Raw genomic sequence first — 16,460 nt, forward strand, 5'->3', positions numbered from 1 at the left:
TTCATTTTACATTTTTAAATATTTATATTATTATATACTAGCGTAAACACAGGCGGTATCACGCCTATGTATATGTATTTTTAAATATGCATGTTATTATATTAGTAGGTGATAATATTGTAATGTTATTAAGTTAATATATAAATTAAAATTATATTTATCAAAAATGAAGTGAAATATATGATAACAGATGAAAGAATAACCATTAATAAATAAAGACGAAGAGAAGAAGAAGATACATATGATTTTATAAAAATTTTGTAAAAGTAACGGTCAATTTTTAAAAATTTAATAAATTATTATATTTAAAGGGTAAAATAGATATTTTGAAATGTGGACGAATCTCCTTTATATATTATTATAGATACAATATTTTATTTTTAAGTGTCCACATTTTTTTTTTAATTTTATCTTTCAAGTGATTTTTTTTTAAAATTTAACTGTTTTTCATTTAACCACATTTTCATTTAACTGTTTTTTTTTTCTTTAATTTAACCACATGTTAATTAAATTAATAAAATTCATCTATTAAATAAATAAAATTATCTATAATCGAATTGTAAATATTATATATATATATATATATATATTATTTTATTATTTTTTGTTATTAAAAAAATAAAATCCATATATTTTAACTAGTCCATATAAAAGAAATACATAAAAATTACATTTTCACTAGTCCATATAAAAGAAATACATATAAATTATCCTCATTATTAAAATTATATTACTTTAAATAAAAGTAAATTCAAGAGAAAACCTATGCTTTTATTTTTTTAGTAATTACATCATGTAAAAGTTAATGCATTATCACATTATTTATCTCAGAAAATAATTACTGAATTGATTGTTTAAAATTTTTAAAGTGTTATTTTATTATCACATTACTGAATTAATATCTACCATAGTTATTTCCTCTTTTTTTTAATAATTGTCAGACCCCAGTCTGTATGGTTTTGAGTTGTACGGCATACAAATACCTTACAAGTTACAAGTATGCACTACTTTTTTTTGCCGAAAAACAATAAAAAGAATGAACATGTGGAGTGGACAAAACCCCAACTACAACGAAGGAATGGCTACATAAAATTTGATAGAAAAATCGAAACAAAATGCACTAAGTATTACTTTTTCTTTTTTTTTATCAAAAATGCATTTAGTATTACTAAGGTCTAAGTATTAGCACAATAACATTGATGTTTCATTTACATATGGTTCCTAAAAACTGTGAGTACAAAAAACCAAGACTGAAATGTAAGAATGTTACAACAGGAAGATTGAAGTTCGATTTAGTTACTGGTCAATTGCCATTGCTTCCGCCCCACTTGTGTCCTCCAGCCCATTTTTAAGCTCCTCGGTTGCCATTCTCATCTCCTCAACTAGGCTCTTCTGCTCTTCCTCAATTGTGTTTTGCAACTCATCCACCTGCAACAAGGATAGGAACCAGGATAAATATTATCATCAACAGTCAACAGAACCGATGAAGACCGCAACATATAATATCACTAACCACACTTTGTCTTAATTTGCAGTTAACAATTACAGATATTAAACAAGATAATTCACCTGTCCCAGTGATGATTATAATTCATAAGATATATATAGGCTATGACAGAATAGATTGAAGAACAAAGTTCATTTGACATGGGAAATTATAGGCAAATAGAAAATACACAATAGTATATGAAGATATCCTTGAACCAAAGAGCTTCGCAGAAACTCTACTGACTCTTTCAATACAAGTGTTTTAGTTTGCACTGCTAACAAAGGTTAGCACTTGTCATGACAGAGATATAAATATTTCATTCCACAAGTCAATAAATAAAAATAAGAAAAGCAACACTGTTAGGAAGCTAATGGCTACACTATTTTAAAATAGCTAAAAGACTATCATTAAAACTATAGAAAAGATAAAAGATAAACATTGATATTTTTCATTCCTTTTGTAATAGGTACGAAGGAATATACACAACAACCTACAAGATATCAACAACTTCCGTACAAATATCATCATCTAACTTTAGGGAATTAAAATGTAAAATAATTATTATATATAATATTCTATTTTTAACCTATAAAAACTTTTAACCCTTTAATTTTCTTTCCCCATCCTATCAAAATGCATATGGGTCACTTTTGGAGAAAATCACACGGTCACGATTTAATACCAAGGGCAATTAGGGAAATTGAAATATGTTCATTCATTCTGAAGTCCCTAGTAAAAAACTCCAAGGAGAAAATATTGCAGGATGATTTCATTATCAGCACATTTTACAAGACAACAACTTTATGAGTTTCAAAGCAATTTTACATGATAAATTTTAAAATTGCAACTTTTTCCAGTCCAGAGCCACTAATGTATTTATACGATTATACAATTTTCATCCTAATCACCAATGTAAATGTTGCATGCCCTCAATGAAATAACCATGAAATATAGCTTTGCTTGCTCAAGTTAACCTTTCAAATGTATTTCAAACCTCGTATTCTCTTGTTTCTCTTTACTTTTCTAAGTTCTAAGGTGCACAAATAAGTTCCAGGTTTAAAAACATCAGGCTATCATCTCACAACTTCTACTTCTGTTACAGACTGAATTCAACCAATAATATTCGGGGACAGGCTGCTTGGAATGCAGGGGTAGTCCTCTTAGTGAAATTCAAATGCAGAAAACGGTAAGAAAACATAACCCAAACAGAGGCCCAAGGCTTCACCAGATACAAGGGAAGTCTTGTCTGTACCCTCACCTCCCTAGCCAACTCCGCCCTCCTACCCAATCCCCTCCTCACACCCTCCCTCTGACAAGTCTTCCAACATTTTCCCTTCTTCGCTCTCATTTTGTCAGCCATCCATTTACTAGTTCATCCGTCTTCCCCCAACCATCCACTCTAAACCCAGTCACTAGTGGCAAGCCTTTCCCATTTCAGACCCCCTTCTGTATAAATGTCTTAAAGGTGAGCTAAAGGCAAATATCAACTTCTTACCCCAAAAGCTTTGTTTATATTTCAGTTTATTCAATGTTCTCTATATCTGTTTTTGCATTCTTTTTGCTACTTTTTTTCTCTTCACTTTTATGTTTCTTCACTTTTCTCCTCACTTGCAAGACAAGTTCTATCTCTAAAAGTAATTAGACCCAAATTACAAGCGATACGTTGTACACCCCCTCTTTTCACCACCAAAAACAGCATGCAATAGATACCACTCGCACCTTGTGAGTACCTGACGACAATTAAATTGCATGAGAAAAAGATACATTTTCAGTGTGAATGCAGTTTTTCATATATGTCAGTGATTGCATCTAAATATCATTTGAATCAAATTCTAAATACCACACAAATCTAGAGGGTGTTCAATTTTCAAAACGGCATCCCATGCACCAAGTTTTATTCCATACTTGCAGCACCACTACGATCCCTTCTCATTATAAGCACAATATTCTAACACTGGTTACATTCTCTAGCCCTAATATATCAGGATCAAGCATCTATCTACACTAGCCCAATAATTCACCGAAGCAAAACTCCTCAACAATCACATTATACGATAACAGCATAAGCATTAAGCAGGGTTCAAAATTACACATACCACATGTAACAACAATGCAAATTGCTTCTTCCTGAGCTCCAACAACCTGGAACCAGCCGTGTTCTCCGTGTCCAGCGCCGCAATTTCTTTCTCCAACTCCGAAATAACCTTCATTGTCTCCGACCTGGGTGGCTGCAGCGCAATCAACTTCCTAATAGCCTCGCACTCCTCCTTGTGCCGCCTCTCGACCTTGCTCTCCTCCAGCTGCTTCTTGAGATCTTCAATGTCAGCCTGCGCCTGCAGGATCTGGCGATTCATCTCCTCCTTCAACTCGTTGAAATTCTCCTTCTCCCTAACGTTGGCCTCCACAATCGCCTTGCTCTTCAGAAGCGGAATCTCGAAGGTCGTCAGCTCCTGCAAGAAGGCTCTGGCGAGTTTTTCGCAGTCGTTGTAGTTGTCTTCGTCTTTATCAACCTCGGAGACGAACGAGGTGAACTTCTTCTGAAGCTTTTTCAATGGAGGGTCGCCCCTGGTGGTCGTCGTGCGCGTGAGAAGCCGGTGTTTGATGATGACGTCATCTTCCGCAGGGCCAAACGCGTAGTTCGCTGCCACGGCCTCGCCACGCGCCGAAACCTTCCTCGTCTTTCCCAGCATATCGATCCCTAAAATCAATATAACGATTATTTACCGGAATTGAGTTGAATTTAGAGAAAATTAAATAATTGAGCGTGAAATGAATGCTGGCTGAAGAGGTTTGGTTCTGTTTAAGCACAAATAAGGAAAAGGAGTACTAAGGTTAGAATAAACCTTTTGGGTGCGCGGTGATGTTCTGATGCCTTCGCCTTCGCCGCGCAGAATAGTGAGAGCGGTTTTCTGCTGCTTCGAGTGCGGAGAAGGGGAAAGAACGGGCCATCTGTTAAATTTCTAAGCGGCCCAATGTTTTACTTAGCCCAGCTCGTTGATTGGGCTGGACTTCTCTAGCTTTTCTGAAACGAAACTCAACCAATTTTCGGGTTCTTCTTCCTGCACCCCCATAAAATCTTATATCTCTATTCTACCTTCAATTAAATTGCACGATGCCGCATCTTCCCATTAGCTTCTCACCATTCTCTCTCATCGTACAAGACGCTCTCTCACCGTTCTTTTTCTTCCATCAAGTTCGGGAAGTTTTCCCTCACCATTTAGCTGGTTAATAAGTTATATACTTTGTTAATGTTACATAATTAATTTTATTATAATATTTTTATTTTAATTTAAAATGTATTTTAATGTTTATTCATAATTTCAAAATTTATCTTCTATATTTAATTATTTTAAAATAAATTATGATCCAAATATATTAGTATACAATTTAATTTATTCTACCACTTTAATTAAATTAATATAATTTTTTTTTCATACCAGATAAATATAATTATATATATATATATATATATATATATATATATATATATATATATATATATATATCATCCAGGATATAAAATATATTTGAGCCAAGGAATTTCAATATCACATAGGTCCACTAATCTTTCTTTTTTTTTCTCGTTGTGGTTTGCTTTCGAAGTATACTCTTTCATTGCGAGGGAATAATCTTGGTGGGGAGCCTGCAAAGTTATTCAGACGTCCAAGTCAGTTTTTAGACAATAGAGATAAAATAGAGTAATAATGAACAATGTAATTTTTACCTCATGAATAATACTTTTTATATTACTTATATGAGTCAAACTTCATGAGCCTAAGGTTTGTGATGACTACTAGTTTTAGGACTTCCTTAATCGAATTTTATTAGTCTACATCCCTCTCTTATCTATTAATTTTGCTAACGAGGATTGTACTACCAACCAACTGTTGGTGTACTTAAATGGAGGAGTGTTAACTGCCTTTATTGTCGTAATTACCTCGGCCTTCATCTGTGGTATGTAATGTCAAGGTTTCTTCTTCTATCTTACTCGTGTCATACAATAATGTATACTTCTCTTATTTAGATATATTAGGTTCCTTTTGATTGTTGCCTGCACCACATTTCTTGAGTTTAAATATACTCGGCCCTTTAGTCTAAGACATATTCGATGGTCTGAGGTGTTTCCTCCCATCCATTATGTACACTTTTCCCTATTCAACTTTATCTTTTAGGGTGTGTTCTTTTGAGGATAATTATTTGAGGAAGAGTGAGATGATTGATTTGAGAGAATTTGAGGATGAAGTTTATGTTGTTCTTTTTAAGGAATTTGAAGATGATAATGGAGTTGATTTAAGAGTAAAAAAATGATATTTAGATAAAAGAAAATAAGATTACTGAATTGTAAGATTCATGTTAAATGTAATATAAAATGATATTTAGATAAATTTTTATTTATTTTTAAATTTATTTTGATGATGAAAAAAGTTATTAATAATATTTATTATTTGAATAAAATAAATGTTATAATATAATTGATATGAAAATAAATTATTTTAATAATTTGTATTTATTAAAGAAAAAAACTGTAATAATAATATTTATTATTTGAATAAAATAAATATTATTCTATGTTATTGATTTCAAAAACTAATTAATTTAATTTTTTTTTTCTTTATCAAAAATGAAGTTGGAATGAGATCCAAGTAAAACGAAATAGGTTCCATTTGCTTTTTAATAATAAGAGATCCTAATTCAATTTGCTTTCTTCAACGAGAGATTTGGTTGTAATTTCGTTCTTTAATAACATATTCGATTTCAAATATAACATATCTTGTTCCTTCACTCCGCTATGGTGTTATCTTCTTAATCATATAAAAGTAAAATTATACTATAACTCTTATTTTTTGACTTCTAATCTTTACTCTCTGAGGTGACTTAGTGTGAACCATTGATTAATGTATCACTATCTTTTTTTTTTAAAAAAATCAATGACTCACACTAAGCCACGCCAAAAAATAAATGATGAAAGTAAAAAAATATGAATCATAATATCATTGTCCCGTATAAAATAACAAAAATATAATAATAAAATGTTTAAAATTATTTTCAAATCTCATATGAGAAATGAGATGCAAAATAGATAAGGATCTCACAAATGACTCTTTTCTTCCATTTCCAATTTCACAAAAAAATAAAAATAAAAAATCCTCTAAATCATTGCTTCCGATCTAAAGTAAATAATAATTACCTCCAAATAAACAAAGTCTTAATCAAAATGTTTCATTTTCTATTTTCTTTTATTTACTTTCTATTCATTCTATTCATCCCTTGATCTAAACAAAACTCTTTAGTTTAAGGAGTATATTCCTTATAATTGACATAAAATTTATTGTATAATAAAAGATGTAATTAAATAAAAGTAAATATATAATTTTTCAAAGGAAAAAATAACAATATGTTAATATCTTAAAAAAAAAAAATTAATGTTATAGTTACTCTCTACCTTTCATCGTCTTTTTGTTACATGTGGAGTTAAAAAAAAAAAATGTGAAGTGCTGGAGCCCCATCTGTCCCTGTCGCTCGCCGCCCCTGGCAGTGTCTCTGTCACCACATGCCTTTTTAGTGCAATGCAATGAATTGGGTGCATTTAAATATTTGCAGCCTTTTTCCACCCAAACCTAAAAACCATTGTCAGCTTTATTTAATCTCAAATGCATCAACATCGTAGCACCCCAAACGCAATCCAATCCGCGTTCTCCACTCACTACTCACTCCTTCGCCTGCACCCACCAAACACCTCTGTCCCTCTCACCCAAAAACATGACAAGGCCAAAGATTTACCTCTTCGGTGATTCGATCACCGAAGACTCTTTCTCACCAGGTGGATGGGGTGCTTCTCTCACCCACCATTTCTCTCGCACGGTATCCCTTCTACCCTTAACCAACCAACCAACCCTGTTCTTTCGTTTTTTTTTTTTGTCGGTTTGAACGTTTCAAGGTAAAGTTTTAACTTTTCTGCAAATGGGGTTGGTTGTTGTTCAGGCTGATGTGGTGCTGAGAGGTTACAGTGGGTACAACACGCGGTGGGCGTTGAAGGTGTTGGAGAGGGTTTTCCCGGCGTCACAGGGCGGTGACGGTGGAACCGAAGCAGCGCCGATTGCTGTGACGGTTTTCTTTGGGGCCAACGACGCTTGCCTTCCTGATAGATGTTCTGCTTTTCAGCACGTGCCTCTCCATGAATACAAGCGGAACCTTCACTCCATTGTTTCCTTCTTCAAGGTAAATTAGCCTCCAAGTGTTTTAGATTAAATGATTAGGGAAAAGTTGTAGGGTGTTGAAACCCAGAAAAGAATCACTGACGCAGTGACACTGTTTTTTAAGGGATGTGAAAAGTTTCTTTTTTTATTTACTTATTTTAGTTCAAACTTTTGACTCTTGCGGGTTGATAAGCGTGGTTTTGTTGTGTATGTTGCATGCCGCAGAAGGGGTTAATTATTTGAGGTTTGGTGGGGTAGAAGGTTATGATGATTTTGTTTGTCTTGGGTGGTCAAATATATATTATATATATGTATATGTGGGGTTTCGGAATTGAATGAGAATTGAGAAATGAGAGGTGTTTTCAGCTCTTACACGTGCATCGCCGTGGGAATGGGAAGTGTGTTTGGTTTCGTTTACCACTTGGCCATGTTACCCTGTCAAAAGGGACCCTCCTTCTTTGCTTTTTTATGCATTTTTTTTTCTCCCATGCGAATGGAGTTTGCACGAGACCTTTGTGTAAAGGTCCACTTTTTTATTGGTTTTCTTTTGGGGAAACTGGGAAGGGTTAGTTGAAAGGAGCCTACCATTGTTTTCACGACCTAAACCCTTCCGTGTCTTCTTTCTCGTGTCTTTTCTTTGGCTCCCATGCAATTATATTATTCTGCTTTGGCGACAATGAGCTGTTATGTATGAATGTTAGATAGGATTACGTGGAAGACCCGCATTTAGGACTGCAAGAATTTGGTGCTTCTCCTTAAGGACTAAGACATCATCTCTTACCAAAAGTTCGTTAGCACAAACGCTTCACACTTTTAATTAAGAATTTACTTTCCATTTTGGGTTTGGATGTGGAATCGTGACTAGTATTTTTAAATTGATGGATTAGGTGAAAGAAAGATTGAGAAGTGTATAATAGAAATATCAAATTCATCTCTACTAAAGAAAACAAACATCATGTATGTCTATAGTCTCGATTAATCTTCACCTAACACAACTGATTTTTTTTAATTAAAAAAAAGTTAATAAAATTAGATTATATGCTTTGTGAAAATTTGTTAAAACTATAAATAGTTAAATTTATGTGATTATTTGTCCTTCTTAGTTGCTAATGACGTGGCCCACATTCAAGAGGAAGGTTATCTCTAATGAATGCTTACACTTGTTGTATGATATGAGTATTTTTAGTTTAATGGGTGTAGAATGAACGTATGGACTATATTCATCTGCAAAAGTTTGAAAGGATGTTGTAGAGAAAAGTAGATGCTAACAATGGAGTACAAGTAATAAGAATTTAATTCCTCCAAAGTGATATGATGTGTAGATGTCTAAAGCAATAAACTAAGGATGTATCTGTCCTTTCTTTCACATTGAACTATAAGAGGCATTTTTAATCCAAATTACGTGTGAAAGTGCCTATGGGTTTTTGCTTTATGCTTCTCTAATTTTAAAGGAAACAAAATTACTTCAAAATAAGCCTGCCTAATTTTTTATTTTTTTTTTCAATTCAATGTTGGAAACATGAATAAATAATACAAGTTTTCCTTTGAACTGCAGAAGCGATGGCCCACAACTTTGGTGCTCCTCATAACTCCTCCTCCAATTGATGAGGAACTACGTTGTAGGTAATGTTTTATTGGTCGTTTGTTCTTCATGTTGTCGCTGGTAGTATTTGATTTTCTCCGTTGATATATGGTCTAGTTAGAGTACAGTATAGAATTGAGGTTAAACATGAATAAGTTAATTTATATATATCTATTGTAGACATCCGTATGTAGAAAATCCACAGGGTCTTTCTGAAAGGACAAACGAAGCAGCCGGTGAGTATGCTAGAGCATGCATTGCGGTGGCCGGAGAATGTGGAATACCTGTGGTTGATCTCTGGAACAAAATGCAACACCGGAAAAAAGATTATCTAAGGTCTGAGAAAAGTTTAAGATTTTTGTTTTGTACAATTATGAAGCGAAGAGTGACGTGTGATTATATGTTTGGTTTTGGTGATTGAAATGTAGTGATGGTTTGCATCTCACTGAAAGTGGCAACGAAGTTGTTTTTGAGGAAGTAATAAAAAAGCTGAGAGACGAAGGGTTGAGTCTGGAATCTATAGCGGTTGATCTCCCACTTATTGCTGATATTGACCCTAATGAGCCCCTGAAGGCCTTTCTGGAGTAACAGAATGATGCATTAGAAAAGGAGTGTGTCTTTTGTTGTCGCGGAACGATGTGTTATTACAGTATCACCCATAGTATTTTAATCGTCCTTGTGTTGTGGCTATTCTCTGTGGAAAACAATATGTTGGATAATGTCTACTATTGCAGTGTCAGATGTAGTGGTTTTTCATTTTCTTGGCTTGAATGTGAATGACCTAATATATTTGAACTGTTTTTCTAATGCTAGATACGTTCTAGGTCTCAGAATTCACGTGAAATACAACCATTTGAAAATGACTATGGGACAACAGTTTATTAAGGTCAAACGAGCCCTGTCTGGAATCTGTGCTATTTGACAAAAGTAAAACTTTTTAAGAGTTTGTTTTGTAAATAAAATTGAACTAAAGTATAACTTATAGACTTTAAAAAAACATGTTTTAAAATAAGTTTTTTTTGTTAATAATTTAAATAGTTAAAAGTTTTATGAAGTAATTTATTTCTTGTTCATGAAACAATAGCGAGGTCGTCGATATTTAATATTTTTCAACAATTTTCTCATTAATCTAAATATAATTTAATTTCACTGGGTAATAATGTGAAGAATTTAATTTTAAATTTGATTTCTAAGTTGAGATCTACGTATTTTTATATATTTTATTTTAATTTATCTTAATCGTGAAATTTTTAACAAATACTTTTTTAATTAGTCTATGCGAGTGTAATTCAATCTTTTTAAACTAGGACACAATGGGATGGATGTATAATTATGCAGTTAAAATTCATACCAAAATTCCTCTTCACACTTTAGTTATATATTTTAAAATTTTCACACATATATTTTTATTTTTAAAAACATAAGTGACTTATTTAGTAGTTAAATCTTTTAAATTATACAATAATTAATTACCAGACTTAAAAATATAAATTTGGCTAAAATAATTGCTAACTCTTTATTTTTTAAAATATTTTTATATTTAAATTTGTTTTAGACGAGAAGTATGGACACCTCTAAGTTGGAGTATTTAGTGTATCTTTTCTCTTTTACTTATCTTGTTTATGTATATTCTGATGGTCAATTTCATTTTCTATCTTTCCTAACAAACTGTATTCTTTTTAGAATTTTTATATTCAATTAACTTCTTTAATGAGATAACATTTAACCATTTATTATTTTACCATTTAACTATTTTATTGTCTTTTATTTTATGATTTGATTTGGATTTTGTTCTTATCAAGAAATTGAGGTGAGGTGGTGAGATGTTTTTGAGGGTTGAAACACATAAAAAGATTCACGTTTAAAAAATTCTCTGACATTCAAGTTAATAAAAAAATTATAATCTTTTTGTAAGAAAGAATGAATATATTGATAACATGATATCAAATAATGTTTGGAGAATAATGACTTACCTTAATTAAACAATAATTATAATAATATTGTATCAACATATCTTTTATATAGTATTCTATAAATATATGGTATTAAGAAATATTATGGTATATTCAGACTACTAGAGTTGTCATCGTTACCGTTAATATAGAATATTTATTCTTATAAGAGTATCTTGGAATATCTCCATATTATTGAGCTTAATGAGTCTTATTGGGTTGGGTAAATACAGACCTAATATCTCATTCGAACTTTTACATATGAGTATGATCGAAAAGAGACCTATCAACACAAAATTAAAATAGAATTAATAACTTAATATTTTAGTTATTTAAAATTTAAAATATATACATTTAGATAATATTGATAGGATGTTGATGTATTATTTGATTTGGAGTTTAGAGCTCTCTCATGGTTTTATCTTTAAAATACATTTCCTAGAGTTGAAAGAGAAATATGTATTTAAACTCATGTTAATTTTAACTACTAAACTGTACGAGACTATTGGATGAACTCTAACAAATCCTTGTTAATTTAAATACATTTTTCTCTTTCAATCTCTTTATACATTTTTTAAAGATAAAACTGTGATATAAATATAAACTACGAAATTTAAAACAAATAATACCCCAAATATATTAATTAACTATAATAATATTACCTCAATATACTTACACTCGAAACATTGACGAAAACAAAAACGTATGTGAAAAATTCCAATATTAAAATTTTAAATTGATTTCGAACACACCCGTGGCGTGTATCTTTGGTTGAAAGGGGTAAAGTGGGTGGTTGAAGCCTGGATTTGATATTGATACCTAGTTGGAGTAGATAATTGTTACATATGTAATTAAATTCATGCTTGTCAAAAAGATGGCAAATTAATTAGCATAGGTGATGTTAAAGCATATAAAGCCATCTTTCTAAACATCATATATGCTCATGCATCATGCAATCATGGTTCTTGTGCTAATGTATATCATCATCCCTCATCACCACGCTACACACCATTACAAATAACTTTTAGTTTTTTCCTTTAGGACAAAAAACGCTTTGTCGTTTGAAAAGATTGACTAGGCGCTATTGAGATTATTCGGCCTTTCCTTTCTGTCGTCATCTTATATAAATATACATCCTAACTTCTTTAGTCATCTTTGGGTGCAAAATGCGTATGATATTTTGGCTTTTTTCCCTAATCTTACATATTATGATTCTATACTTTTACTTTTCTAAATTTAATCCCATTAAGTGAATGCTGCTGGTGTTCCATTATAACTTTATTCAATATCCAATGAAATTAGTTTAAATGTCAAACTATACACAATAAAACGAAAAATAAGTATAATATACTATAGTATTATAAAACGTGAAGGTTTTAGTAAGACATTTAATTATTGGTTTGTAAAGTGTATTATTTGATTGAAATTTAAAAGAAAGTGAGCTTATAGTTAAGTAGTTTAGGCCCATTGGCTTATTTAAGAATTTAAGTGTAAATTTAAATTTTATATTAAGCATAGATTAAAAAAAGTTAAACCTTAGTAAAAATCTATAAATTCATTATCTTATAATTTTAGTTAAACATAATATTATGTTTTGTTAATGTGAATTTGACCTAAATTTGACTATTGTTTAGTGTCTACAATAAATCTTGCTTAAATGCCTAATCACCTTAAGATTGAATAATTACATTATATAATTTTAATTAAAATCAGAGTCATGTTTGATTATTTGGTAGTAGTGTAATAGAGCTGTCAAAATGGGTTGGAACCCGCGAGTCAATTCGGCTCACCACGGGTTCAGGTTGGGTTGGATTGAAATTTTTTTACAAATTTTAATACGGGTTGATTTTTGACTCGACTCACCTGGGTTGAACCTGTGGTGAGGCGGGTTAGCTCACCAACCCACAAATAAAGAGTCATACAAGTGTTTTCTGTTAAATTGGACTGTGCATTTGGGTCATGCTAAGTTGTTTTTTTTAGTCAATGCATAGATAATTTATATTTTTGTGATTTTGGTTTGTATTTGGATTGCATTAAAGTTTATTTATATTTTAATTAGAATTATAATTTAGTTTTGACTGAAAAAATAAAAAAATTGTATTTTTTTAGATTAAATGAGCTCATGAGCCAACTCGTGGTGGACCGGACCAGGTTCAAATTTTTTTGACTCGCTAATAAGTGAGTTGGGTTGGATTGACTCACTAAATGATCAACCTTGGATTGAGCCGGATCGAACCAGATTACCTGTTTTGATAGCTCCGTGGTATAGTGATTTATGATTCTGAGTTATCATACATGTTTCAAATCTTCTCAATACCTACACTAACTCTTTTACAAAATTTAAAAAAATGTTTATTTATGTTCTCTTCTTACTTGTTTTATTTCAGTTACTTCGCAATTCAGTTACTTATTTTATTTAATACACAAACATTCTTTTATATTAATTTTTTAGATTTTTATACTTAAACTTCAATCTCTTTATTATTTGTGCACTTAGTGCGGTTAGCAAAGTATAAAAATATATATCGTTCAAAAATCATAGTATCTAAATAATTATGATATAAAATGCATGTTTTAATTATTACCTTAATAGTTTTTCCAAGATCAGTAGACAATAAAAGAGGTGGTTAAGATTTGAAATAAGTTTCATTTGTAATATATTAGATATTTCTTACTCTATAAATTATTGTTGTGAAAAATGAATTATATTTACATACATTCCCTTTTAGTGTAACATTGAAGCTTATTCTAATTGAGTTTCTTAAATCTATTATGCCATACCTCTACCACATTACTCTGTTTTGTCTTATGCATAAGAGATATCCATTATTAACAAATTATACTTGAGAATTTCATTAACTATAATTGCAATATAGAACTGAAATGATACGTTTACAGCACTCAAAGATCTCAAAGTATAGTTCTTTAAAGAAGTAATATACCTAAATGCACCCGTAAATGATTACACACATTGTGTAAATTATTTTTTTGAGTAAAACTTAAATTATCAAGTATGCAGAGCAACAAAACGATTTCTCTCCAAACATTAAGAAAATTCTCTCCAATCACTAAACTCCTAGAGTTTATCAATGGTGCTTTGGGTCTGGGCCTTCAGGGGCAAGTCTCCCAGGCTTACGTGGGCTTTCTTCAAATTCGGAGAACAAGAGGCTCACACCAGGACGGGCCTGGGCCTGGGCTCCGTAGCTTGAAAGTTGGGCTGGAAACCTCTTGAAGGTAGGTGGAGTTTGGAGAGGACGAGATTTATAGCTGGGTAATAAGAGGAGCAGAACCATAAGGCAGAAGAAGCAGGGTTTGGATTTGAACATGTTGAGGGAGCGAAGAAGGTGTATGATAAAATGTGTGTGTGAGAATGTGAGAAGCGGTGCAGAGGTAGTAAGTATATATAGCGAGAAAGAGTGTAGACATTAGAAGGCGTGAGAGAAGCTGAGAGGTATATTTTAGTAAGAGTTGAGGAAAATTCCAAGTTCTGAAACTCATCTCAAATAATTTTGTTGCGTTCCCCTCCAGTGATGATGGCGTTTGGTAGTTTGATGACTGGGAAAATACTAGGACACAACACGACACAACCAAATTGTAGTTCTATTCTTCACTTGTTCATTTCCATTGGCTCTGGCTGACCCCTGCAGTCTTCCAAAAAATTCCTATACTTTGTCATTTATCACCCTATCTAACTTTCCAAACATGCCTTCGGACATTGCATAACTCGCACAAGGAGACTCTTCTCGTGTTAAAAAACATATATACGAGATTCCTAAGTATCATTCCTTCTATAAGCTAAAAACTTAAATATTTGCTCTCTTTGCTTATTGGTATCACTTGAGAAAGAAAGAGACATCAAAAAGCAAGTGACGCTGATACTTTATTTTTCCCTCGGTTACGTAAAGAGTTGATTTTGTAGAGTCAAAATATTTAATTACTCTTGTATATTAAAAGTAAAAATATGTGTATTTTTATTTTTTATTTTTACGCATAAATTAACTGTTTTCTAAGCTTTTTCTTTTACACAATAATATTGTACAGTACCACCAAACATTTCTGGTCCAAAAATCACCCTCCTTGAGACTGAACACATCTAGGAACCTTGAGTAGTTTCGAGTTCGTCCAGGGTGTATTAACAAAAGTCGACGACCATAACTGAGAAACTAAAAGTTATCTTAATTAGATTATTACTCTCAATTAACTTACATAATGATAACTATCAAATGATTCAGTCTATCTTAGGTTTGCAAAAGGGTAAAGATTGTGAGATCTTTTTCACAAATATTTAGTATAACTAACTCTGAAACCGAAGACCGAGAATTCCAAGCCGAACAAAACCAAGAACAAATATAAAATATAAAATATAAAATAACTTTATTATTTGTTTAGTCTCTCTTTTTTAACTCTCTTTTCTAAAATCAAACATGTTGCAGGCATTTAAAGTAGTTGGTGAGTACGGTGAGAGAGTTGTTGATTTGCTTGACCAAGAGCATATCCTATAAGGATTTGCTTTAAGAGGAATGAAATGGAGACGACATGGTTCGTTCTGATTCGACAGACCACTCAAAAAAATTTGATTGAGTTCAGAATTTTTAAAATTAATTTAATATTTTATTTGTTTAATTAGTCCTTCAATTTTTTAAATTATTGAATTTAGTTATTACTGTTAAATTGACATTAGTCTCGTATCTATACAGTATTATATGTCATGTTAGTGTTGACGTTTGTTTTTAATTTTGTTCTCTTATTTATAATTTTGATCCAATTTGGTTTTTTTTTTCTTAAAATGAAATAATTTGGTCCTTCTCAATTTTAAGATCAAATTATTAACTAAATTTAATTACAATTTATATATACATGTTAAATTTTCTTAAAAAAATTTATATATGAAATCACTTCATCTAAATATCCAAATTATTTTATTTTTTATATTTTTACATAAAAATAATCGTATTTAAACTTATAATATTTTAAAAATATTAAAAAATGTAAATATAAAGTGACACTTGTCAAATTAAAAATATTTGTCACGTTGAAAATTTAAAAATTACAAGTGTCACTTTACATTTACATTTTTAATATTAAAAAAAATTATAAGTTTAAATACAGATTTTTTATGTAAAAATGTAAAAAAAAAAATTGAATATTTAGGTAGAATAATTTGATATATAAATGGTTAAAAAATATTTTAACATGTTTATATAATTTGTAATTATGTTTAATAACTAATTTAGTCTCAA

At 31.2% G+C, this 16,460-nt stretch overlaps 2 protein-coding genes across 2 annotated transcripts; one reads left to right on the forward strand and one right to left on the reverse strand.

Annotated features, from left to right (window-relative positions):
- Positions 1-1,101: 1,101 nt before the first annotated feature.
- LOC114186804 (THO complex subunit 7A-like) lies at positions 1,102-4,452 on the reverse strand. The gene is made up of 3 exons (XM_028074826.1): positions 4,333-4,452; positions 3,586-4,187; positions 1,102-1,428 (listed from the first exon to the last, which is right to left on the reverse strand). Exons 1-3 carry the CDS (start codon positions 4,436-4,438, stop codon positions 1,297-1,299), a joined length of 840 nt encoding a protein of 279 aa, XP_027930627.1. The 5' UTR covers positions 4,439-4,452; the 3' UTR covers positions 1,102-1,296.
- Positions 4,453-7,101: 2,649 nt separating this feature from the next.
- Positions 7,102-10,098, forward strand: LOC114187086 (GDSL esterase/lipase At5g45920). Its single transcript, XM_028075214.1, has 5 exons — positions 7,102-7,351; positions 7,472-7,708; positions 9,242-9,309; positions 9,449-9,604; positions 9,697-10,098. Exons 1-5 carry the CDS (start codon positions 7,250-7,252, stop codon positions 9,854-9,856), a joined length of 723 nt encoding a protein of 240 aa, XP_027931015.1. The 5' UTR covers positions 7,102-7,249; the 3' UTR covers positions 9,857-10,098.
- Positions 10,099-16,460: the final 6,362 nt, after the last annotated feature.

This window comes from Vigna unguiculata, chromosome 6 (assembly GCF_004118075.2).
Source record: "Vigna unguiculata cultivar IT97K-499-35 chromosome 6, ASM411807v1, whole genome shotgun sequence".
Classification (NCBI taxonomy): domain Eukaryota; kingdom Viridiplantae; phylum Streptophyta; class Magnoliopsida; order Fabales; family Fabaceae; genus Vigna; species Vigna unguiculata.